This window comes from Hyaena hyaena, unplaced genomic scaffold, assembly GCF_003009895.1.
Source record: "Hyaena hyaena isolate Hyena2069 unplaced genomic scaffold, ASM300989v1 scaffold_96, whole genome shotgun sequence".
NCBI lineage: Eukaryota > Metazoa > Chordata > Mammalia > Carnivora > Hyaenidae > Hyaena > Hyaena hyaena.
The window spans coordinates 2,547,459-2,564,679 of NW_024080729.1; the positions used below are offsets into that span (position 1 = coordinate 2,547,459).

General features: G+C 51.2%; 1 protein-coding gene across 4 annotated transcripts in view; it reads left to right on the forward strand.

The window, feature by feature from the left end:
- The window catches only part of CPNE5 (copine 5), a 92,043-nt gene that overhangs the window by 32,688 nt on the left and 42,134 nt on the right, over window positions 1-17,221 (forward strand). For 3 of the 4 annotated variants that reach the window (XM_039235332.1, XM_039235334.1, XM_039235333.1), the window contains exons 4-8: window positions 5,786-5,889; window positions 7,770-7,809; window positions 8,026-8,102; window positions 9,868-9,927; window positions 12,338-12,401. In XM_039235332.1, coding sequence (XP_039091263.1) covers window positions 5,786-5,889; window positions 7,770-7,809; window positions 8,026-8,102; window positions 9,868-9,927; window positions 12,338-12,401 — 345 coding nt within the window. Of the gene's footprint in view, window positions 1-5,785; window positions 5,890-7,769; window positions 7,810-8,025; window positions 8,103-9,867; window positions 9,928-11,996; window positions 12,048-12,337; window positions 12,402-17,221 lie in introns of all 4 variants that reach the window. The other variant, XM_039235331.1, reaches the window with a different exon arrangement.

Here is a 17,221-nt window from a genome sequence, read left to right on the forward strand (position 1 = left end):
GTTTGGGGGGGAGTCAAAAGTTGTATGTGGATTTTTGACTGTGTGTGGAGGTCTCAGTTCCCCTAACCCCATTGTTCAAGGGTCAGCTATATCCAGGCAGTCAGGAATGCTGAAATTAATTTATAAACAGATGCAAAATTAGTCAATATCCACAGGATAATAATCAATAATTGTATTCCACCGAACAAAATTTATTTCTACAGATAAGAATCATTTTTAAAAAAGACGAGGGGCACTGGGTGACTCAGTCGGTTAAACATCCAACTCTTTTTGTTTTTCTTTTCAAATTTCTATTTAAATTCTACTTAGTTAACATCCACTGCGATATTGGTTTCAGGAGTAGAATTCAGTGATATATCACTTATAACACCCAGTGCTCATCACAAATGCCGTCCTTAATACCCATTACCAGTATAGCCCATCCCCCACTCACCTCCCTCCATCAACTCTCAGTTCTTTAGGAGTCTCTTATGGTTTGTTTCCCTTTCTCTTCCCCCCCCCCTCCCGTATGTTCTTCTGTTTTGTTTCTTAAATTCCACATAGTAGTGAAATCATGTGGTATTTGTCTCTCTCTGACTTATTTTGCTTAGCATAATACACTCTAGCTCCATCCACGTTGTTGCAAATGGCAAGATTTCATTCTTTTTGATGGCTCAATAATACTCCCTCATATGTGTATATATACATATGCATATATATGCAATGGACATTTGGGCTTTCTCCCTACTTTGGCTATTGCTGATAGTGCTGCTATAAACATTGGGGTTCATGTACCCCTTCAAATATGTTTTTTTTTTTTAATTTTTTTTTTTAATGTTTTATTTATTTCTAGGAGAGAGAGAGAGAGACAGCATGAGCAGGGGAGGGCCAGAGAGAGAGGGAGTCACAGACTGAAACAGGCTCCAGGCTCTGAGCCGGCAGTCAGCACAGAGCCCGACGCGGGGCTCGAACCCACGAACCGCGAGATCGTGACCTAAGTGAAAGTCGGACGCTCAACCGACTAAGCCACCCAGGCGCCCCTCAAATATGTTTTTTGTATCCTTTGGGTAAATACGTAGTAGTGCAATTGCTGGATGGTAAGGCAGTTCTATTTTTAAGTTTTTGAGGAACCTCCGTACTGTTCTCTAGAGTGGCCACACCAGTTTGCATTCCTGCCAACAGTGCAGGAGGGTCCCCCCTTTCTCTGCATCCTCGTCAACATCTGTTGTTTCTTGTGTTGTTAATATTAGCCATTCTGGTGTGAGGTGCTATCTCGTAGGGGATTTGATTTGTATTTCCCTGATGATGAGTGAGGTTGAGTATCTTCATGTGTCTGTTTGCCATCTGGATGACTTGTTTTTTTTTGTTGTTGTTGTTGTTTTTAATTTTTTTTAATGTTTTTTTTTTTTTATTTATTTCTAGGAGAGAGAGAGAGAGAGAGACAGCATGAGCAGGGGAGGGTCAGAGAGAGAGGGAGTCACAGACTCCGAAACAGGCTCCAGGCTCCGAGCTGGCAGTCAGCACAGAGCCCGACGCGGGGCTCGAACCCACGAACCGCGAGATCATGACCCAAGCGAAAGTCGGACGCTTAACCGACTAAGCCACCCAGGCGCCCCGGGATGACTTGTTTTTGTACAAGTGTCTGCTCATGTCTTCTACCTATTTCTTAACTGGATTACTTGTTTTCTGGGTGTTGACTTTGATAGGTTCTTTTTAGATTTTGGCACTAGCCCTTTATCAGCTATGTCATTTACAAATGCCTTCTCCTATTCTTAGGCTGCCTCTTAGTTTTGTTGATTGTTTTCTTTGCTGTGCGGAAGTTTTTTATCTTGATGGGGCCTCAGTAGTTCATTTTTGCCTTTGTTTCCTTTGCCTGCGGCGACGTGTCTAGAAAGTTGTTCCAGCCGAGGTCATAGAGGTCACTGCCTGTGTTCTTCTGTAGGATTTTGATGGTTTCCTGTCTCGCATTTAGGTCTTTCCTCCATTTTGAATTTATTTTTTGTGTGTGGTGTAAGAAGGTGGTCCAGTCTCATTCTTCTGCATGTCACTGTCCAGTTTTCCCAACACCATTTGTTGAAGAGACTGTTATTTTTCCACGGGATAGTCTTTCCTGCTTTGTCAAAGATGAGTTGACAAGAGTTGTGGGAAGCGTCCAACTCTTGATCTCAGCTCAGGTCTTGATCGCAGGGTCATGAGTTCATGGGCTTCGTTCTGGGCTAGAAGCCTACTTAAAAAAAAAAATCATTTGCATTACTCTGCCTTCTGCAGTTTACGGAGTTGTAAAATAGCTCAACAATAACGAAAAGTGCAGATCTCTATGAAGTCAGATACCTGGACTAGTACGTGAAACAGGATACCCAGTAATCTGGTTTTTTGTAGATTTCATGGTCTCACATTTCCACGGTGCCTCTAGCATGTAACCAGGGGAGATGCTGTCGTAGACGTTTGGCTGCAGCCCTGTTAGCTCTGTTATCACACTGTACTGGAGTTGTTCCACCTTTTTTTTTTTTTTTAATGTTTTATTTATTTCTGAGAGAGAGAGAGAGAGAGAGAGACAGCGTGAGCAGGGGAGGGTCAGAGAGAGAGGGAGACGTAGAATCTGAAGCAGGCTCCAGGCTCTGAGCTGTCAGCACAGAGCCTGACGCGGGGCTCGAACCCACGAACTGTGAGATCACGAACCTGAGCCGAAGTCGGACGCTTAACCGACTGAGCCACCCAGGCGCCCCTGGAGTTATCCCACCTTGACAGAGACTTCTTAGGTACATAGTTCATGCTCTATTAGTAGTTCAGCACCCAGTACGTTGTCTGGATTATAGTAAGTGCTTAAAAACTGTTGAATCAATAATTGAATTTGATGATACCTCTAAGAAATAAGGAGTCTGGAGCTTTGAAAGTCTGTGATCAAGCCCCACAATTAGCTTGTGATAAGGTTGGGACTCAAACCTGCCCATGCATTCCCTCATTCAACCCTGCTTCATTCAACAATTCCTGAGTACCTACTGTGTGCCACTCACCGGGAGCAGTGAATAGTCTTTGCCCTCCCTAAGGACTTGACGTGCAGCAACGTGGCTTAGAGAGCGTGGGCCAGAATGCCTAGCTTGTGACTTGACCTCAGCAATGATTAGTTGTGAAACGCTGGACGAATGGCTTAGCTTTTCTGTGCTTTTGTTTTCCCATCTATAAAATGGGGAAGCCTGCCATAAAAGGACTAACCAAATAAGGTAATACGGTGCAAAATACTTAACTCAGTTCCTGGTGCTTTTGCGACTATGAGCCCGTGATTCTGTTAAACAGTGCCAGGTCCTGGGCTGCAAAGATGAGGACAGCTTGGATCCTCTGCTGTTTGAGAAGCTCAGTCTAGTGGGGTGGGAACAGCCTCTATAGGTCATTATCAGGGGACGTGGTAAGCGTGGTAACAGGGATGTGCAGTGGATGATGGGAGCACAGGGAGGGGCTGAGAGTTGGAGGAGAGGACTTCCCAGGAGCCACGTCTTCAAGCATTAGCAATGTTTGCACTTAGTGGGCCCGCTAGGAGGCTGCTGCAGCAGTTGAGGCAAGAAAATGGGGAGCCCAGACCAAGGCCATGACAGAGGAGGCGAAGACAGAGGGACAGGAGAGAGACTGAGCTGGTGGAATTGATAGGCAATGAGGGCAAGAAGGTTCCAAATCTAGTGCTCTCAGCTGATGCCACACCGTCTTGGGTGGGGGTTCTCTGCAGCTTTTCTAACTTAATTCATGGCAGAAGTGAGTGCTTGTGTAGGCCCCACGCAATCAGGCCTTGCCCACCACATGGGAGAGGGGCCCAGGTACTGGCATTATTCTGGGCTGCAGAGCCGCATTAAGGAGGACTAGTATTCAGAATTAATTTTTTATCTTGGCAAATTACTACCCAAGTTGAAAAAAACATGTTTATGTGTTCAGAAATATTAGCAACTGGGGCGCCTGGGTGGCTCAGTCACTTAAGCGTCCCACCGTGGCTCAGGTCATGATCTCACAGTTTGTAGATTCGAGCCCCACAGCGGGCTCTGTGCTGACAGCTCAGAGCCTGGAGCCTGCTTCCGATTCTGTGTCTCCCTCTCTCTCTGCCCCTTCCCCGCTCTCACTCTGTCCCTCTCTCTCTCGAAAATAAACATTAAAAAATGTTAAAAAAAAAAAAAAGAAATATTAGCAACTTATTTAAACTATTTGTCGTGCATCTGTCTGTCTTGTTCATTTTGTGGAATATCCTGCCTTCCCTTCAGGGAGGTTAGGGTACAGTGCTTCATGCCTTATCTTTTAGCCTCATGTCCCATTTCTGCAATAAAATCTCCCCCAAAATGTCCAGTACGTCGAACAGATGTAAGAGTGAGTTGTTTTGATGGAAGTGATGGCCTGGACCCATGTCCACACTGTCCTCATCCATTCCCCCGGGAGACTCCAAGATGCTCAGAGCCCTGCATACAACAGTCTAGCCCAGAGGTTGTCAAAGGGAGGTCCCTCCCCGCACCAGCAGCACAGTTTGAGAGATGCAGATTCTCAGGCCTCACCTAAGTCTATTGAATCATAACCTCTGGGAGTGAGACCTACACTCCATCTTTTAACAAACCCTCCAAGTGATTCTGATGCCCAGAAATGGGAGTGACTTGCCTTATGTCATTTGGGGAGGTCAAGGGGATTCAGTTAGTGAGTGCCTAATGTGTGCAAAGTTCTAGAGTACGTGCTGTAGGCAATACCAAAGAATTATGTCAATTCATTAGTTATCTGTTGCCGTGTAACAAATTGGCCCAGAGTTTAGCAACTTAACAGGGTCATGAATCTGGGTAAATAACAGGGTGCAGCTTTGTGGGTTCCTTTACCCTAGGGTCTCTCACAAGGCTACAGTCAAGGTCAGGGCCAGGGCCTCAGTCATCTCAAGCTTCTATTGGGTCCACTTCTAAGTTCACTCAGTTGCTGTTGGTAAGATTCAGATATTTACAGGTGGGTTGGCAGACAGCCTGGTTCCTCATTGGCTGTTGGCCTAAGGCCACCCTCAGTTCCTTGCCACATGGGCCTCTCCAAAGGCAGCTGGCTTCCTCAAAGTGAGCAAGCAAAGGAGAGTGAGAAAGGGTGCCCAAGACAGAAATCATGGTAACAGTTTGTAACAGTTTGTAACATTTTGGGGGAGTGGCTTATGCTCCATTCTATTCATGAAGTGAGTCATGAAGTCTAGCCCACCTTAAAGGGGAGGGGATTATACAAGGGCAGGAGGTAGGGGATCTTAAAAGATACCACAATCCCTCCTTCTGCCCTTTCATTTACATTTGTGGCGTCAGATAAGTACACACCTAACTGTGGAATCAATCAGAGAAGGACCGTGCTCATAGGGCTAAGCACAAGTTCACCGGTGGTTCAGAGAGAAGTGAAAGTCTCTGAGTGGAAGAATCAGCAAGGCTTCTAGGAGGAAGCAGCATTATCAAAGGACTTTGAAGAAATGGAGGGTGTGTGTCTGGCACAAAAGGGAAGGCCAGGTGGAGGACAGAGCATAGGCAAAGGCAGTGAGGTGGGAAAGTGAAGGCCTGCTCAGGTGTCTCTGTATCAACCTGGGTGGAGCCTGGATAGAGGTAGGGAGAATAAAGCTGACAATGGACATTCGAAGCCGTTAGCATGGGTGGTTTTCATTGTTAGAGAGGAAGGCCCTGGCTGGGGGTGGGGGATGGGGCCAGGAGCCGGGACAGGCATGACTTCCATTACTACTGGGGCCACGACCGAGGGGCCGAGGGGAGAGCTCAGTGCTCTCCGCTGCCCCACCAGCCTAGCCCTGAGGTCCATGCCCCATTTTCTCTTGCAGTTTGGACGCACCGAAGTCATTGACAACACACTCAATCCTGACTTTGTGCGCAAATTCATCGTGGATTACTTCTTTGAGGAGAAGCAGAACCTCCGTTTTGACCTGTAAGTGGAAGATGGTGCTGAGGATGGGGCTGGGGGAGGAACCACTGATGGGCGAGGGCACCGTAGGACTGGGGTTGGTAGTAGTTCCCCTTAGCTTACCTGAGAAGGGCGGGGAATGATAGTAGAGGGAGCTCAGGGTTGGCCTGGAATGAATGTGATGACAATTAGCTGAAGTCTAGCCCCACCTTCATCAGGAGATGGAAGAGGGGTGGGGAGACAGAACGGAGGCTCCCCACCGTTTGTCTCAGCTAAGTGTAAGGCACTGGACGAGCCCTGACTCTAGGGACCAGTTGAGGCAAGTTCTTGGGGGCAGCTCTAGCTCCACCTCCAGGGAGCCTTTTTCTCCCCAGATGACAGGGAGGTCCCTACTGAGCGCTCCCTCTGTCAGAGCTTGTTTGGGGAGAGAGTACCCCCCAGTCTCCCCTACCGCAGAGGTAACCTGGCTGATGGGGCTCAGAGCATGTGTGTGTGGGTCTCACAAAGGAGCAGAGTGCCCCTCTGTTGAGGTTCAAGATGATGACAGCGGGGTGGCGGGGAGGGGCGCCTGGGGGGCTCAGTCAGTTGAGCATCTGACTTCAGCTCAGGTCATGATCTCACGGTCCGTGAATTCGAGCCCCACATCGGGCTCTGTGCTGACAGCTCAGAGCCTGGAGCCAGCTTTGGATTCTGCCTTTTTCTCTCTGCCCCTCCCCCACTCACAGTCTGTGTCTCTCTCTCTCAAAAATAAATATTAAAAGGGGCACTTGAGTGGCTTAGTCGGTTAAGCATCCAACTTTCGCTTAGGTCATGATCTCACGGTTCGTGGGTTCGGGCCCCGCGTCGGGCTCTGTGCTGACTGCCAGCTCAGCGCCTGGAGACTCTTTCGGTCTGTGACTCCCTCTCTCTCTGACCCTCCTCTGCTCACGCTGTCTCGCTCTCTCTCTCCTAGAAATAAATAAAACAAAAATAAATAAATAAATAAATATTAAAAAATAGTTTTAAGTTAAAAAAATATGATGGTGGGATTTCAGTCTGGTGAGCAGGTCGGGGAGCCTTGTTTTGTTGTCTTTCCACCACATGGGGTGGTTAGAAAGGACCGTGTCCCAGAGAATTGTGGACAGGGCAGACGAAAAGGAGGCTTAAAGGAGCAAAGGAAAAAATACAGTAGAAGGAAATGACTTTTCAGGGGCTGATGGAGGACTTGCAGCCCATTGTCGAGAATTCACCGTTTTGGGACATTGGGGAGAGAGAAAGTGCTCAGGGCAGGGTAGCACGAGAATGACTGTCCCTCATGAGGCATCTGGGCCTGGGTGGCCAGTGTGACCGGAGAAAAAGGCTGCAGATACAGCTCCAGGTGTGAGGCCCCAGATAAAGGAAGGTGCCCAGCTGCAGGTAGAAGAGGTGAAGGTGTTGAATGAACGCCCCGTTCTTGAGTGACAAGGCCCAAGGTCAGGCAGGGCAAGCCTGAGCAAGGTGACACAATCGGGGAAGGTCAAAAGCCAGGTACTGAGCTCACTTCAATGGCAGCCGAGCCTCAGCTGGAAGATGGGAGAACAGGCAGTTGAAGGGCAAGGTGGCTGAGTGCCCGTAAACCTGTAACCTTGCAGAGCAAGTTTGTTTTCATTTTTCAATCTTGAAGGAGGTATAACATGCATATCGTGACGTGTGCAAGTCTTAAGAGGCCGTCCCGTGATGCACTTCTAGATGTTCCCACTCACATAACCGCCACCCAGATCAAAAGACAGAACATGCCCAGCCCCCTATGAGGCTCCCCCGTGCGCCTCCCCGCCATTACTCCCAGAGATAGCCACTGAGTCAGAACCTGGGGTTTTGGAGGATAGGGGTCTGGGCTCAGCTCAAGGGCCCCAGCTGTCTTCACCATCTCTGTGTGTTCCGTGCAGCTACGACGTGGACTCGAAGAGCCCTGATTTATCCAAACACGTGAGTTTTGCCAGCAACCGCCCAGAGGTTCTGAACATCTCGTAAATGCCAGGGTCTGTGTTGGCCTTGGACTTGGTTGTGACACTGACTGGGTGTCTGAGGCTGCCACCTGTCATTTCAGAGCCCTCGTGCTTCTAGGGAGGGGGCGATGGAGGAGGTGGGGTGGCTGTGGGCAGGGTGGGTGATGCTGGTTTTTTCTGTTCCCCGGGTATGCAGGATTTTCTGGGCCAAGCCTTCTGCACCCTCGGAGAGATTGTGGGGTCCCCTGGGAGTCGCCTGGAGAAGCCCCTCACGTGAGTGTCAAGGGAGTGGGGCCTGCCTGGGTTGCTTCCCCAGTGGTAGGCCAACTTTCCAGCCGCCCTGGGCTCAGGGTGGGGGCAAAGCAGCCAGCCAGTCATGAGGGCTGGTGAGGAATAAGAAGACCCCGTGGGCTCTGTCCTGGCAGCACTTTTACCCCAGTTATCTTCGAGGGACCCGGGCTTAGTTATTAGAGCCCACATTCCTGGGATGGCCTGTGACACTATCCAGTCTACTCCCACCTCCCACCCTTTCCATTGTAGAGGGGAAGAAATCAAAGCCCTGGGAAGGAAACATCCTTGCCCAACGGCACACAGCTAGGAAGATGGAGACCTGGGATTTGAATTCAGAGTTCGCCTCACTAGGCATAGTGCTCAGAGTGGTCACACCTTGTTGTACGCCAGACGTGGGTCTGGTGAGGCCCTCCTCCTCTCACCCTGCCCCTGATGACCTGTGTTAGAGAGCTCTAAGTGCTTTTAGGGGAAGCCGTTACTCTCAGCAGGCTCCGGGATGAAGAATCCCAAAGCTTCTCACAGTGGAGCCTGCGTGTGGCTTCAGGTCTATCTGGGGCTGGCTGGGTAGCAAGGGTCCCTATTTCTCAGGAATCCCTAGGGACAGAACCCAGACAAGAGGAGCTGCAGACTGGGACAGGCATCCTGGCCAAGCAGCAGGGTGGGCAAAAGAAGGGGATCAGAGTAGGCTGGGCACCAGCCCCCCGCTTGCTTCTACCAAGTTCACGCCGGCTGCGATTCCCTCGCTGTGATCAGTAACTGCAGAATGTCTTATTGTCGGGGAGGGGGCCCTCTCTCCCAGGCCCTTGTCTCTGACCCCCGCTAACTGTATGGTAACTTCAGGTCCCCCAGACTGGCCTCTCTGTCCCTAAAAAGGTCTCCTTCTCTGGATTCACAGAAAATGATGATATAAACCATCATTTATTGAGAATAGGGAACAAACCCAGGTTTGGGGGCTCTGAAGTTTATAGAATTTGGAGTCCCAGAGTGAGGTATATGTCTGCCCCTCTCAGCTCCCAACTGCCTGGGTCTAAAGCCCATTCGTCATCCGGTCTGTTTCTTCCCCGCTGTCACCCAGCGCACCTTTGGTGGAGAGGTGCACCCTCTGGGGGGATTGAGGAGGAGCTCAGCAGGAGACCTGGGGAGGCCAGCCCGGAGGGCAGGCAGGATCCTGGAAAGGAAGGGTTGGTGAATGAGGGGCACCTGGTTCCCCCACTGAAGGTTTCAGGTGCCTCAGTCACCCCATTGAGTCCCACGCACAGCCCCCCTTCACTGGGCGTCTCATCTAGGCCAGACCATGATCGGCTTCTCTGTTGAGGTTCATTCAGCAGATCTCCCCATTTCACAGTTCACACATTGAAGCTCAGAGAAGTAGAGCAGTGGTTCTCAAATGGTCAGCATCCTCAGGGGGGTTTGTTAAAGCACAGATTGCTGGGCTCCCCCCCATCCCCCGTTCTGACCAGCAAGTCTGGGCTGGAGCCTGAGAATTTACATTTCTAACACATTCCCTGGAGACACCGATGGTGCTGGTCCAGAGGCCACACTTTGAGAACCCTGAGGTGGAGTCGCCCAGGACTTCACAACGGGCCTTGGGAGGAAGGCCTCTCCTTTGGCCTGTGGCTTTCAGTCCTGGTTTGATGTCTGATCCAGAAGAGAAATCTATCTCCAGACTTTCGATGTCAAGTTCTGTGGCCTCTCCAGGTGGGGGTACGTGGCTCATGGCATGCTCTCTCTTCCTCTCTCTCCACAGGATAGGAGCATTCAGCCTGAATTCCAGGACAGGCAAGCCCATGCCAGCTGTGGCCAATGGGTAGGTCAGCAGACACCTCTGGTCCTGGAGTCCTCAGACATCCAGCCGGCTCGGCAGAGGGCGCCCCAGAGGCCAGGCCCTGTCCCCACTCCTGCCACTGTTCATCCAGCCCTGGCCAGGGGGAGAGAGAGGAGCCTGGGTCCCCTCTCCAGGATGCGAGCACTTTGGGCCACTCCGCAGCCGGCCCCTCCCCCACCCAGGCCTGTGCAGGGCATCCCCGGGCCCAGTGGCTCATGGGACTTCAGGGAGCAGGGTGGAGATCAGAGGTAGGGGCTGCTTTCAGTGCTTAGCAGGGGCTGGATACATTCTCTTCCTCTCTCCCTGGCCTGGTTTCTTGGGCCTCTTACCTCTGGGCCTTCTCGCCTTCCTCTTTCCCTCACTTCTGTTGATCTCCTGACTCCAATTCCCCTCCATTGCTTCCACGGCTGGATGTCTGCCTCTTCGTGGAGAAGATTCCGCTAAATCCTCACGTTTCCTGTTTGCTCACCAGCTGTGGTGGGCCGGCCTCACTCCCCTGGCCTTCACCCTGACCATGTGCTCTCAGCTGGCTCCCTGCAGCTGTGTGCAACAAAGATGCTCCCTCTCCACCCCTAGCCTCTCCCCTCCCCTGCCTGGAGGGAGGGTCCTCGCTTGAGGGTGCTGGGGGGCAGGATAGGGGCTGTCTGCCTGTGGGAGCAACCTGGAGGTGCCTCACTCAGACAGATAGGCATTTTGGCTGAGTAAGCAAAGCTTCACTGGCCTTGCTGAGAGCTTCCAGGAGCGGGGTCCCAGTGGCCAGACCGGCCCCCAGAGCAGCTGGATATGGGAAAGGGGCCTCTAGGGGCCCAGGAAGAGTATGGATGCTAATTTACAAGGAGAGTATGGAAGCAGCCGTTGGAGAGGGGACAGGAGTCAGGGAGAGAAGCAGAGAGGGAGGGCCAGAAAGGCAGAGAGAGAGAGAAAGGAAGGCCAAGCAGGTGGGAGTGGGTTGGGTCTGGAGGGGAGGGAAGGGAAGATGGGAAGTAGGAGAGGGGCCCAGAGGCAGAGGAAGGAACAGATGGAGAAACACTGGCAGGGGAGGTTGGTCTGTCTCCTGGGTCAAACACAGCATAGCAACCCCAGCTAGGGCCAGACCAGGGCTGGGGGTGGGGGGGCACCGTTGGGGCACTCCACTCAGCTCCCCACGGCTACGGGGACAGGCTGACGGGCCCTGCCACACTTCTATGATGGGAGCCTCCAGTCCCTGCCCTGCTCACCTGATTGGAGAGACCTGTGCTGACTCCCCTGCTGGGGCCAGCTCCCCTGCCTCCTCTACTTGAGAGCCCCTCCCTCCAAAAGCTGGCACTGAGGAGAGTTCCATCAGGGGTTCTCAAAGTGCCTTCTGCCGGCAGCAGGCTGGCCTGAGGTGTGGGGACGGATTTTGCCAGCTTTGCAAAATTGTAAAGGGAAGGGGGCAGGGAGGGAAGGGGCGCTCTTTGAGGGCTTTCTTGGAGCGAGCACTGTGTGGGCACATTGGTAATAATGGAGGCTATAAGACACACTCGATTTAGGAAACTGAGGCTCAGAGAGGTGCAGCCATGAGTCCCAAGTCACGCAGCTGCTGGACAACGTGACTTTTTTCTTCTCTCTCCCAGTGGCCCCTGGCTACACTGGGGACGCTCACCCCCAAGTTCATCCCAAACACTGGAGTGAGATGGGCTGGTGCCTGGGGGAGGGGTCCTTCCTGACCCAGGGAAAAGGTGGGTGCAGGCCCACCCCGGGGAACTCGGCCTCCCCGAAGGGATGCTTCGGGTGGGCCGACTTCATGTCCTGCTTGCCCCCGTCACTGAGTTGCCCCATGAATGGCTGAGGTCTCTCTTCCCCGGAGAGACCCCAGCCGAGGAGTTCAAGGGGAGGTAGCCATGGGAGACAACCTGGACACGCTGCCCCCCAAGTGCACCCCAGCCCTTCTGGGTAACTCCCCCCCACCCCCACTGCTCTCCCTCCCATGATAAACTGGAGTGGCTCAGAGCTGAAATGGCCCGGGACTCTGGGGGTCAGCTGGGTGCAGCAGGGTGGGGTGGCTGGCCCACGAGGTCTTTTGCCCACAGAAGTGGTCTTTGGATGGAAAGTTTGAGAACCACTGGTCTGGAAGCCTCCGGGTGAGTCTGGATGCTTTTCCACTTCTAGGACTTTCACCGCAGACACTACCTTTCCCGGCGGGGGCTCTGGGCTCTCGGGGAGCAGGGGGTGGGCAGCTCCAGGCCTGGGGGGCCTGGCCCAGGAAGCAGTGCGCCAGGTCACGCTGCCTCATGTATTCCCGGAGACTCTGTCTTCTCAGGGGCTTCGGGCAGATCTGCTGGATGGAGGAGTGGGGAGGACAGGGAGGGCTGATTCGGGGAGTGTTCTGTCTTTGTCTGGTTCTCCATCCTTTCATCTTCTCCTCTCTCAGCGGCGTCCCAGGGAAGAAATGTGGCACCATCATCCTGTCTGCTGAGGAACTGAGCAACTGTAGGGTGAGTGGCAGAGGGGCTCCAGGATGGTACCTAGTGGGAGTTGGGCAGTGACAGAGGGCAGGCTGCTCTCCCTGTGACCCCATGGCCACATATATCTTTGGAGGGTGTCTGCAGAAGGCAGGGCTCCTCAGTTTGACCTGGCTGTCATAGAATTCCGTAACATCAGAGCTAGATGTCTTCTTTTTTTTTTTTTTATGTTCGTTTATTTATTTTGAGGGGTGGGGGGTGCAGGGGGAGAGAGAGAGAGAATCCCAAACAGGCTCAACACTGCCAGCACAGAGCCTGATGCGGGGCTCAAACCATGAACTGTGAGATCATGACCTGAGCCGAAACCAAGAGTGGGACACTTAACCGACTGAACCACCCAGGCGCTCCGGTGTCTTCTCCTTTATAGCAGAGCCCACTGAGGCCCAGAGGGGGGAAGAGCTTGTCCACAGTTAGCAGCAGAGCTGGTCTGGCCCTGGGCCCCTGCCCTCCACGCCGGACCCCCTTCCTTCCCCTTCATGGTCACCTCTCACATGTCTGTGAACCAAGACTGCTTTGGCTCCAGCACTGGCAGCAGAAGGGCTTTTTCGGTCGTGGAGCCTGGGTGCTTGGCATTTCGTTATCATATCACACTTTTAGCTCTGGAGTGGGGTGACACCCTGCACGGGGTTGAGGGAGTGGAGTGCGTGGTCGGGGTGTGTGTGTTGCGAAGCCAGAGTCTGTCATCCCCCGCGGCCCTTGGTTTTCTTCTTCTGTGGGACTATGGAGCAGAGGGAGGTGGGGATGGCTGAAGGCGTAGCTGAGCACACCAACAAGAGGCTCAGGGGCTAAACATGGCTAAACATAATGATGGAACAGAGCGATGATGATAGTTATTATTGTCAGGCGATGGGCATTTTTACGTAAGTTATCACTACTGACAACAATCCGAAGAGGTGGGTACTGTTGTTGTTCTCGTTTTACAAATAAAGAAACAGGCTCAGAGAAGCTAAGTCTGATGTTCAAGGACAGGAAGTGGTCGAGTCAAGGTTCTCATCCAGGTCAGCCTGATTCTAAAACCTGGGCTCGTTCCTAGGCTGGCATGCCTCTGAGGTTAGTTAGAAGCTGCAGGTGGGAATGGGGTGGGTCCTGGGGAGAGAAAGAAGAGGTAGCCACAGAGTGTGAACCCAGGACCCAGCCTGGGGCGACCTGGGAACCCAACTTCACACAGGGCTCAGGTTAGAGGGTGTGGGAGGAGGAGAAACAGGAGTTTCTGACCTTCCTGGGAAGTCAGTGCAACTACGGTGTTTGTTAGCTATAAATATTTCCCACATTAGAAAATCAAGTTGAGAGGGGCGCCTCTCAGTTAAGCATCCGACTTTGGTTCAGGTCATGATCTCACAGTTCGTGAGTTTAAGCCCTGCGTCGGGCTCTGTGCTGACAGCCAGCTCAGAGCCTGGAGCCTGTTTTGGATTCTATGTCTTCCTCTCTCTCTGCCCCTCCCCTGCTCACATTGTCTCGCTCTCTCAGAAATAAAATAAAAACATAAAAAAAACTTTTTTAAAAATCAAGTTGAGAAATTAAGAAAATATATGTTAATTCATTTAAAAACGACAACACTTTAACCTATTAAAGCATAACACAACAACTTTTCTGAAAAATAGCTGCCTTTTCCAAAACAAAGTCATTTAGTGAGAAGAGTGGCCTTGTTTTGCATTTTTGTAAGTCTCTTTAACGTCAGGCTGAACGGAGGAGAGTTAGAGTCTCATATTTGCTTCTGCAGTCAGTCTGCTGTGATATCACTGTTAGGTCACTTATAGAAAACTCCAGATTTTTAGATTTTAATAAAACTCATGTTATTATGAGCATAGCTTTGGCCTCATGGACCACCCCCTGAGGGTTCCTGGTCCATCCTTTGAGAACTGCTGCTATGGCGGGTATAAAGTGTTAACCAAGATTAATCGAGCAATTATTCTGAGCCGTACACTGTGCTAAGTGGTTTACATGTATGGACTTCTTTATCAAAATTCCTGTGTGCGACATAAATACTGTAGGTAGTATGATGTGTTACATAATATTTGATATATTATGGTTTTTATTTTCCAGAGAGGTTAAATGACCTGCCCAAGGTCACAGAGCCACTGGGTAGGAGAGATTTGAACCCAGGTAGTCTGGTTCTAGAGCCAGGGTCTTTAACCATCAGGCTGTGGGGCTCCAAACTCTGGTTGCAGAGTCTTCCAGTTGGAGAACAAGACACAGAATGGATGGGACAGGGCAGTGTAGTGATGCCCAAATCAACTTATACAGCACCTGTCATGCTGGCTTGTCTAAGTGTCTGTTAGCCTCCCTGTTTCTGGGAGAATTTGGCAGCAGGACTGAACCCCTGGTGTACGGTTTGGTGTGCAGTAGACATTCATCTAGGATCCATCAGAAGGACTCTGTAACTGAATAAAAGCCCAGACCCAATGTGTAGCAGCAGACCGTGAACTACGGGTTTGTATGCTGACCATCTGGAAGTTGCTGGAGTTGAGACAAGGGAGAGAGAACCCAGCCGCCATGACAGTAGAGCTTTCGAAGGTTCCCGAGCCTGTCTGTCATGTTGGGGCTGATAGGGGTGTCACAAGGATTAAAGGAGCTCATGGAGGTGGTTCTGTCTAACTGGTGCCGGGGAAGAATGGAATCTGAATTCCTTGAAGCCTAAATTCCCTTGGCCCCCAAGCTTCCAGCTCAGCGGGTGACTTCCTCCCCAGTTTATAATTAAATAAGGTAATAGAAGTGAAAGGACTTTGGGAATTCTGAAGCTCTAGACAATGGGATTGGCAAACAATCTGTCTGCCCTTTAGTATCTATTGGGCGCTCCCCTTCCCCACCTTCCCTCCAGGAGTGGCCACAGTTTCCGTGATTTAAGCTGTTCAGAGGCAAGGAGGTGGGGGGTGGGCTCCTTTCCTTCTTGAGATTGTCAGCTCCTTTTCTTTTGGGGCGTCTTTGGCTGAGTGCTGTCTTTCCCTAGAATACTTACTTGCAAGGAAGAGAGACTAATTCTCAGCATCTGGTTGAATGAAAATAATTACATCTGAGCTGCTTTGCGTCTGTGGCTCTAGCCCGGCATTCAGGAGGAGGATCAAAGGAAGAGGGTGGAGTCTGAGGGATTTTTTTATTTTTTTTTTTCCTACCAGAGCAGGGCTTTCTGCTCAAGTGAATGCATTCTGCCTAAGTAGACAAACCCTCCCTCCAACCACAGAGACGGTGTGGGCGGTGGCGCCCAGCAAAGGACTGGAGTGGCCTCCAGTCGGTCCCCAGTACGCTCTGATGGGTTACAGAATTGCCTTCCTTATCTAGAATTTAAACACCGAGAAAGTTGCAGCAATCAGAGTTTGATCCAGAATACCATTCGGTAATCCTTGATGTTGACGACGATGAGCTTAAGCTCCAGAAGGACCTCTGAATCACCAAAGATTTAATTATGTTTAGCAGTCAAACTGTTATTATTTTGTGTTATACTGACCGACATCTGCATAGCCTTCACAATTGACCAAGATCCTCATGTTGACAGTCTATGTGATCCTCACCACAGGGTTGGGACATGTGTAGGGGTGAGTACCCCCAGTTCACAGATAGGGAGAGGTTGAAGGGGCAGTTTAAGATTGCTCAGCCATGAACCCCAGATCCTCAGGGAGTTATTTCCCTAACCCACAGTGCACCAGGAGCTTCATGGGACATGGGACAGGGGTGGGCTCTGTGATCTTTGTGGGGCCAGTGGTTTCCAGCAGGCGTGGTGAGTGGCTGGGCTTCTAGAGAGAGTCCAGGGGTGTTGTGGATGCAGAAGATGGGCAGCTCCTTGCCCTCCCCTTCCCAGACCCTTGACTCCCCTTATGCCTGCCAGGCACCCAGCCCTGTTGCCACGGAGCCAGGAGTTCCTGGCCAGACAGCGCATCTTCACCACCTCCCAGTCAGGTCCGTGTACACACTGCCAAGAGTGTGGCTCCCCCCTCACAAGCCTGGGGGTCAAAGCTTCTCACTGCAGCTGCCCCTCGACCTCCCAGCCCCACCCCTTAGATATCACCAGCCTGCTCATGTGTTCATTCATTTTTTTCAGCAAACATTTGGCTCAGCCTTGCCACCCCCTCACCCCCCACCCCCACCCAGAGTGTCCAATTTCGTCTGAGAGACAGAAATGCCAACCAGTAATCACAGTACAGCAGGAGTCCTTAATTCATCAGACCCATTGCCTCTTTTTAATAGAAAGTATTTTACAGCACTTTTTACAGCTTTGAAGGAAGATCCATGGATAATACCATATAATATGCCCAAATACATGCAGGTGAAAGAATAAGCCCTTACAGCTACCTGGAAGAAGATGGGTCCAGGCAAAGAGAACGGCTCGGGGCAGGGAGATAATGATGAGTGATGTCAGAGAGGTGGGGGTGTAGGTGGGAGGGGGGGAGGTGGGGGGGGAGGTGGGTGCGGGGTAGACCTTGTAGCAGAGCTGTTTACCAGTTTTGAATCTTGATGAAGTCAGAACTCTCACTGTTCTAAGGACAGACGCCAGGGAGAGCCCAGTGTCTCCATGTGGGAGCCTGGGAGGAAGGGAGAAAGATAAGAAAGAGGTTAGGTGAAGTGGGGGGAAGTGGTTGAAGCCTTTCTGAAACTCAGAAGTATGCGGGTTGGTATTTAGGAAAGATGCGTGTTGTGGCTAGCATGGATATAAGTAGCCTTCGTGACCAATGACCAGCAGTCAACCACCACCCTTTGACAAGATAGTTTGTAATTTTTTTTGGCCTTAGGAATCATCCCTCCAGTTTAAAGAAAAGAGGAAAGAAAACAAAACAAAAACGGTTTTTCCTGATGCTCAAAAA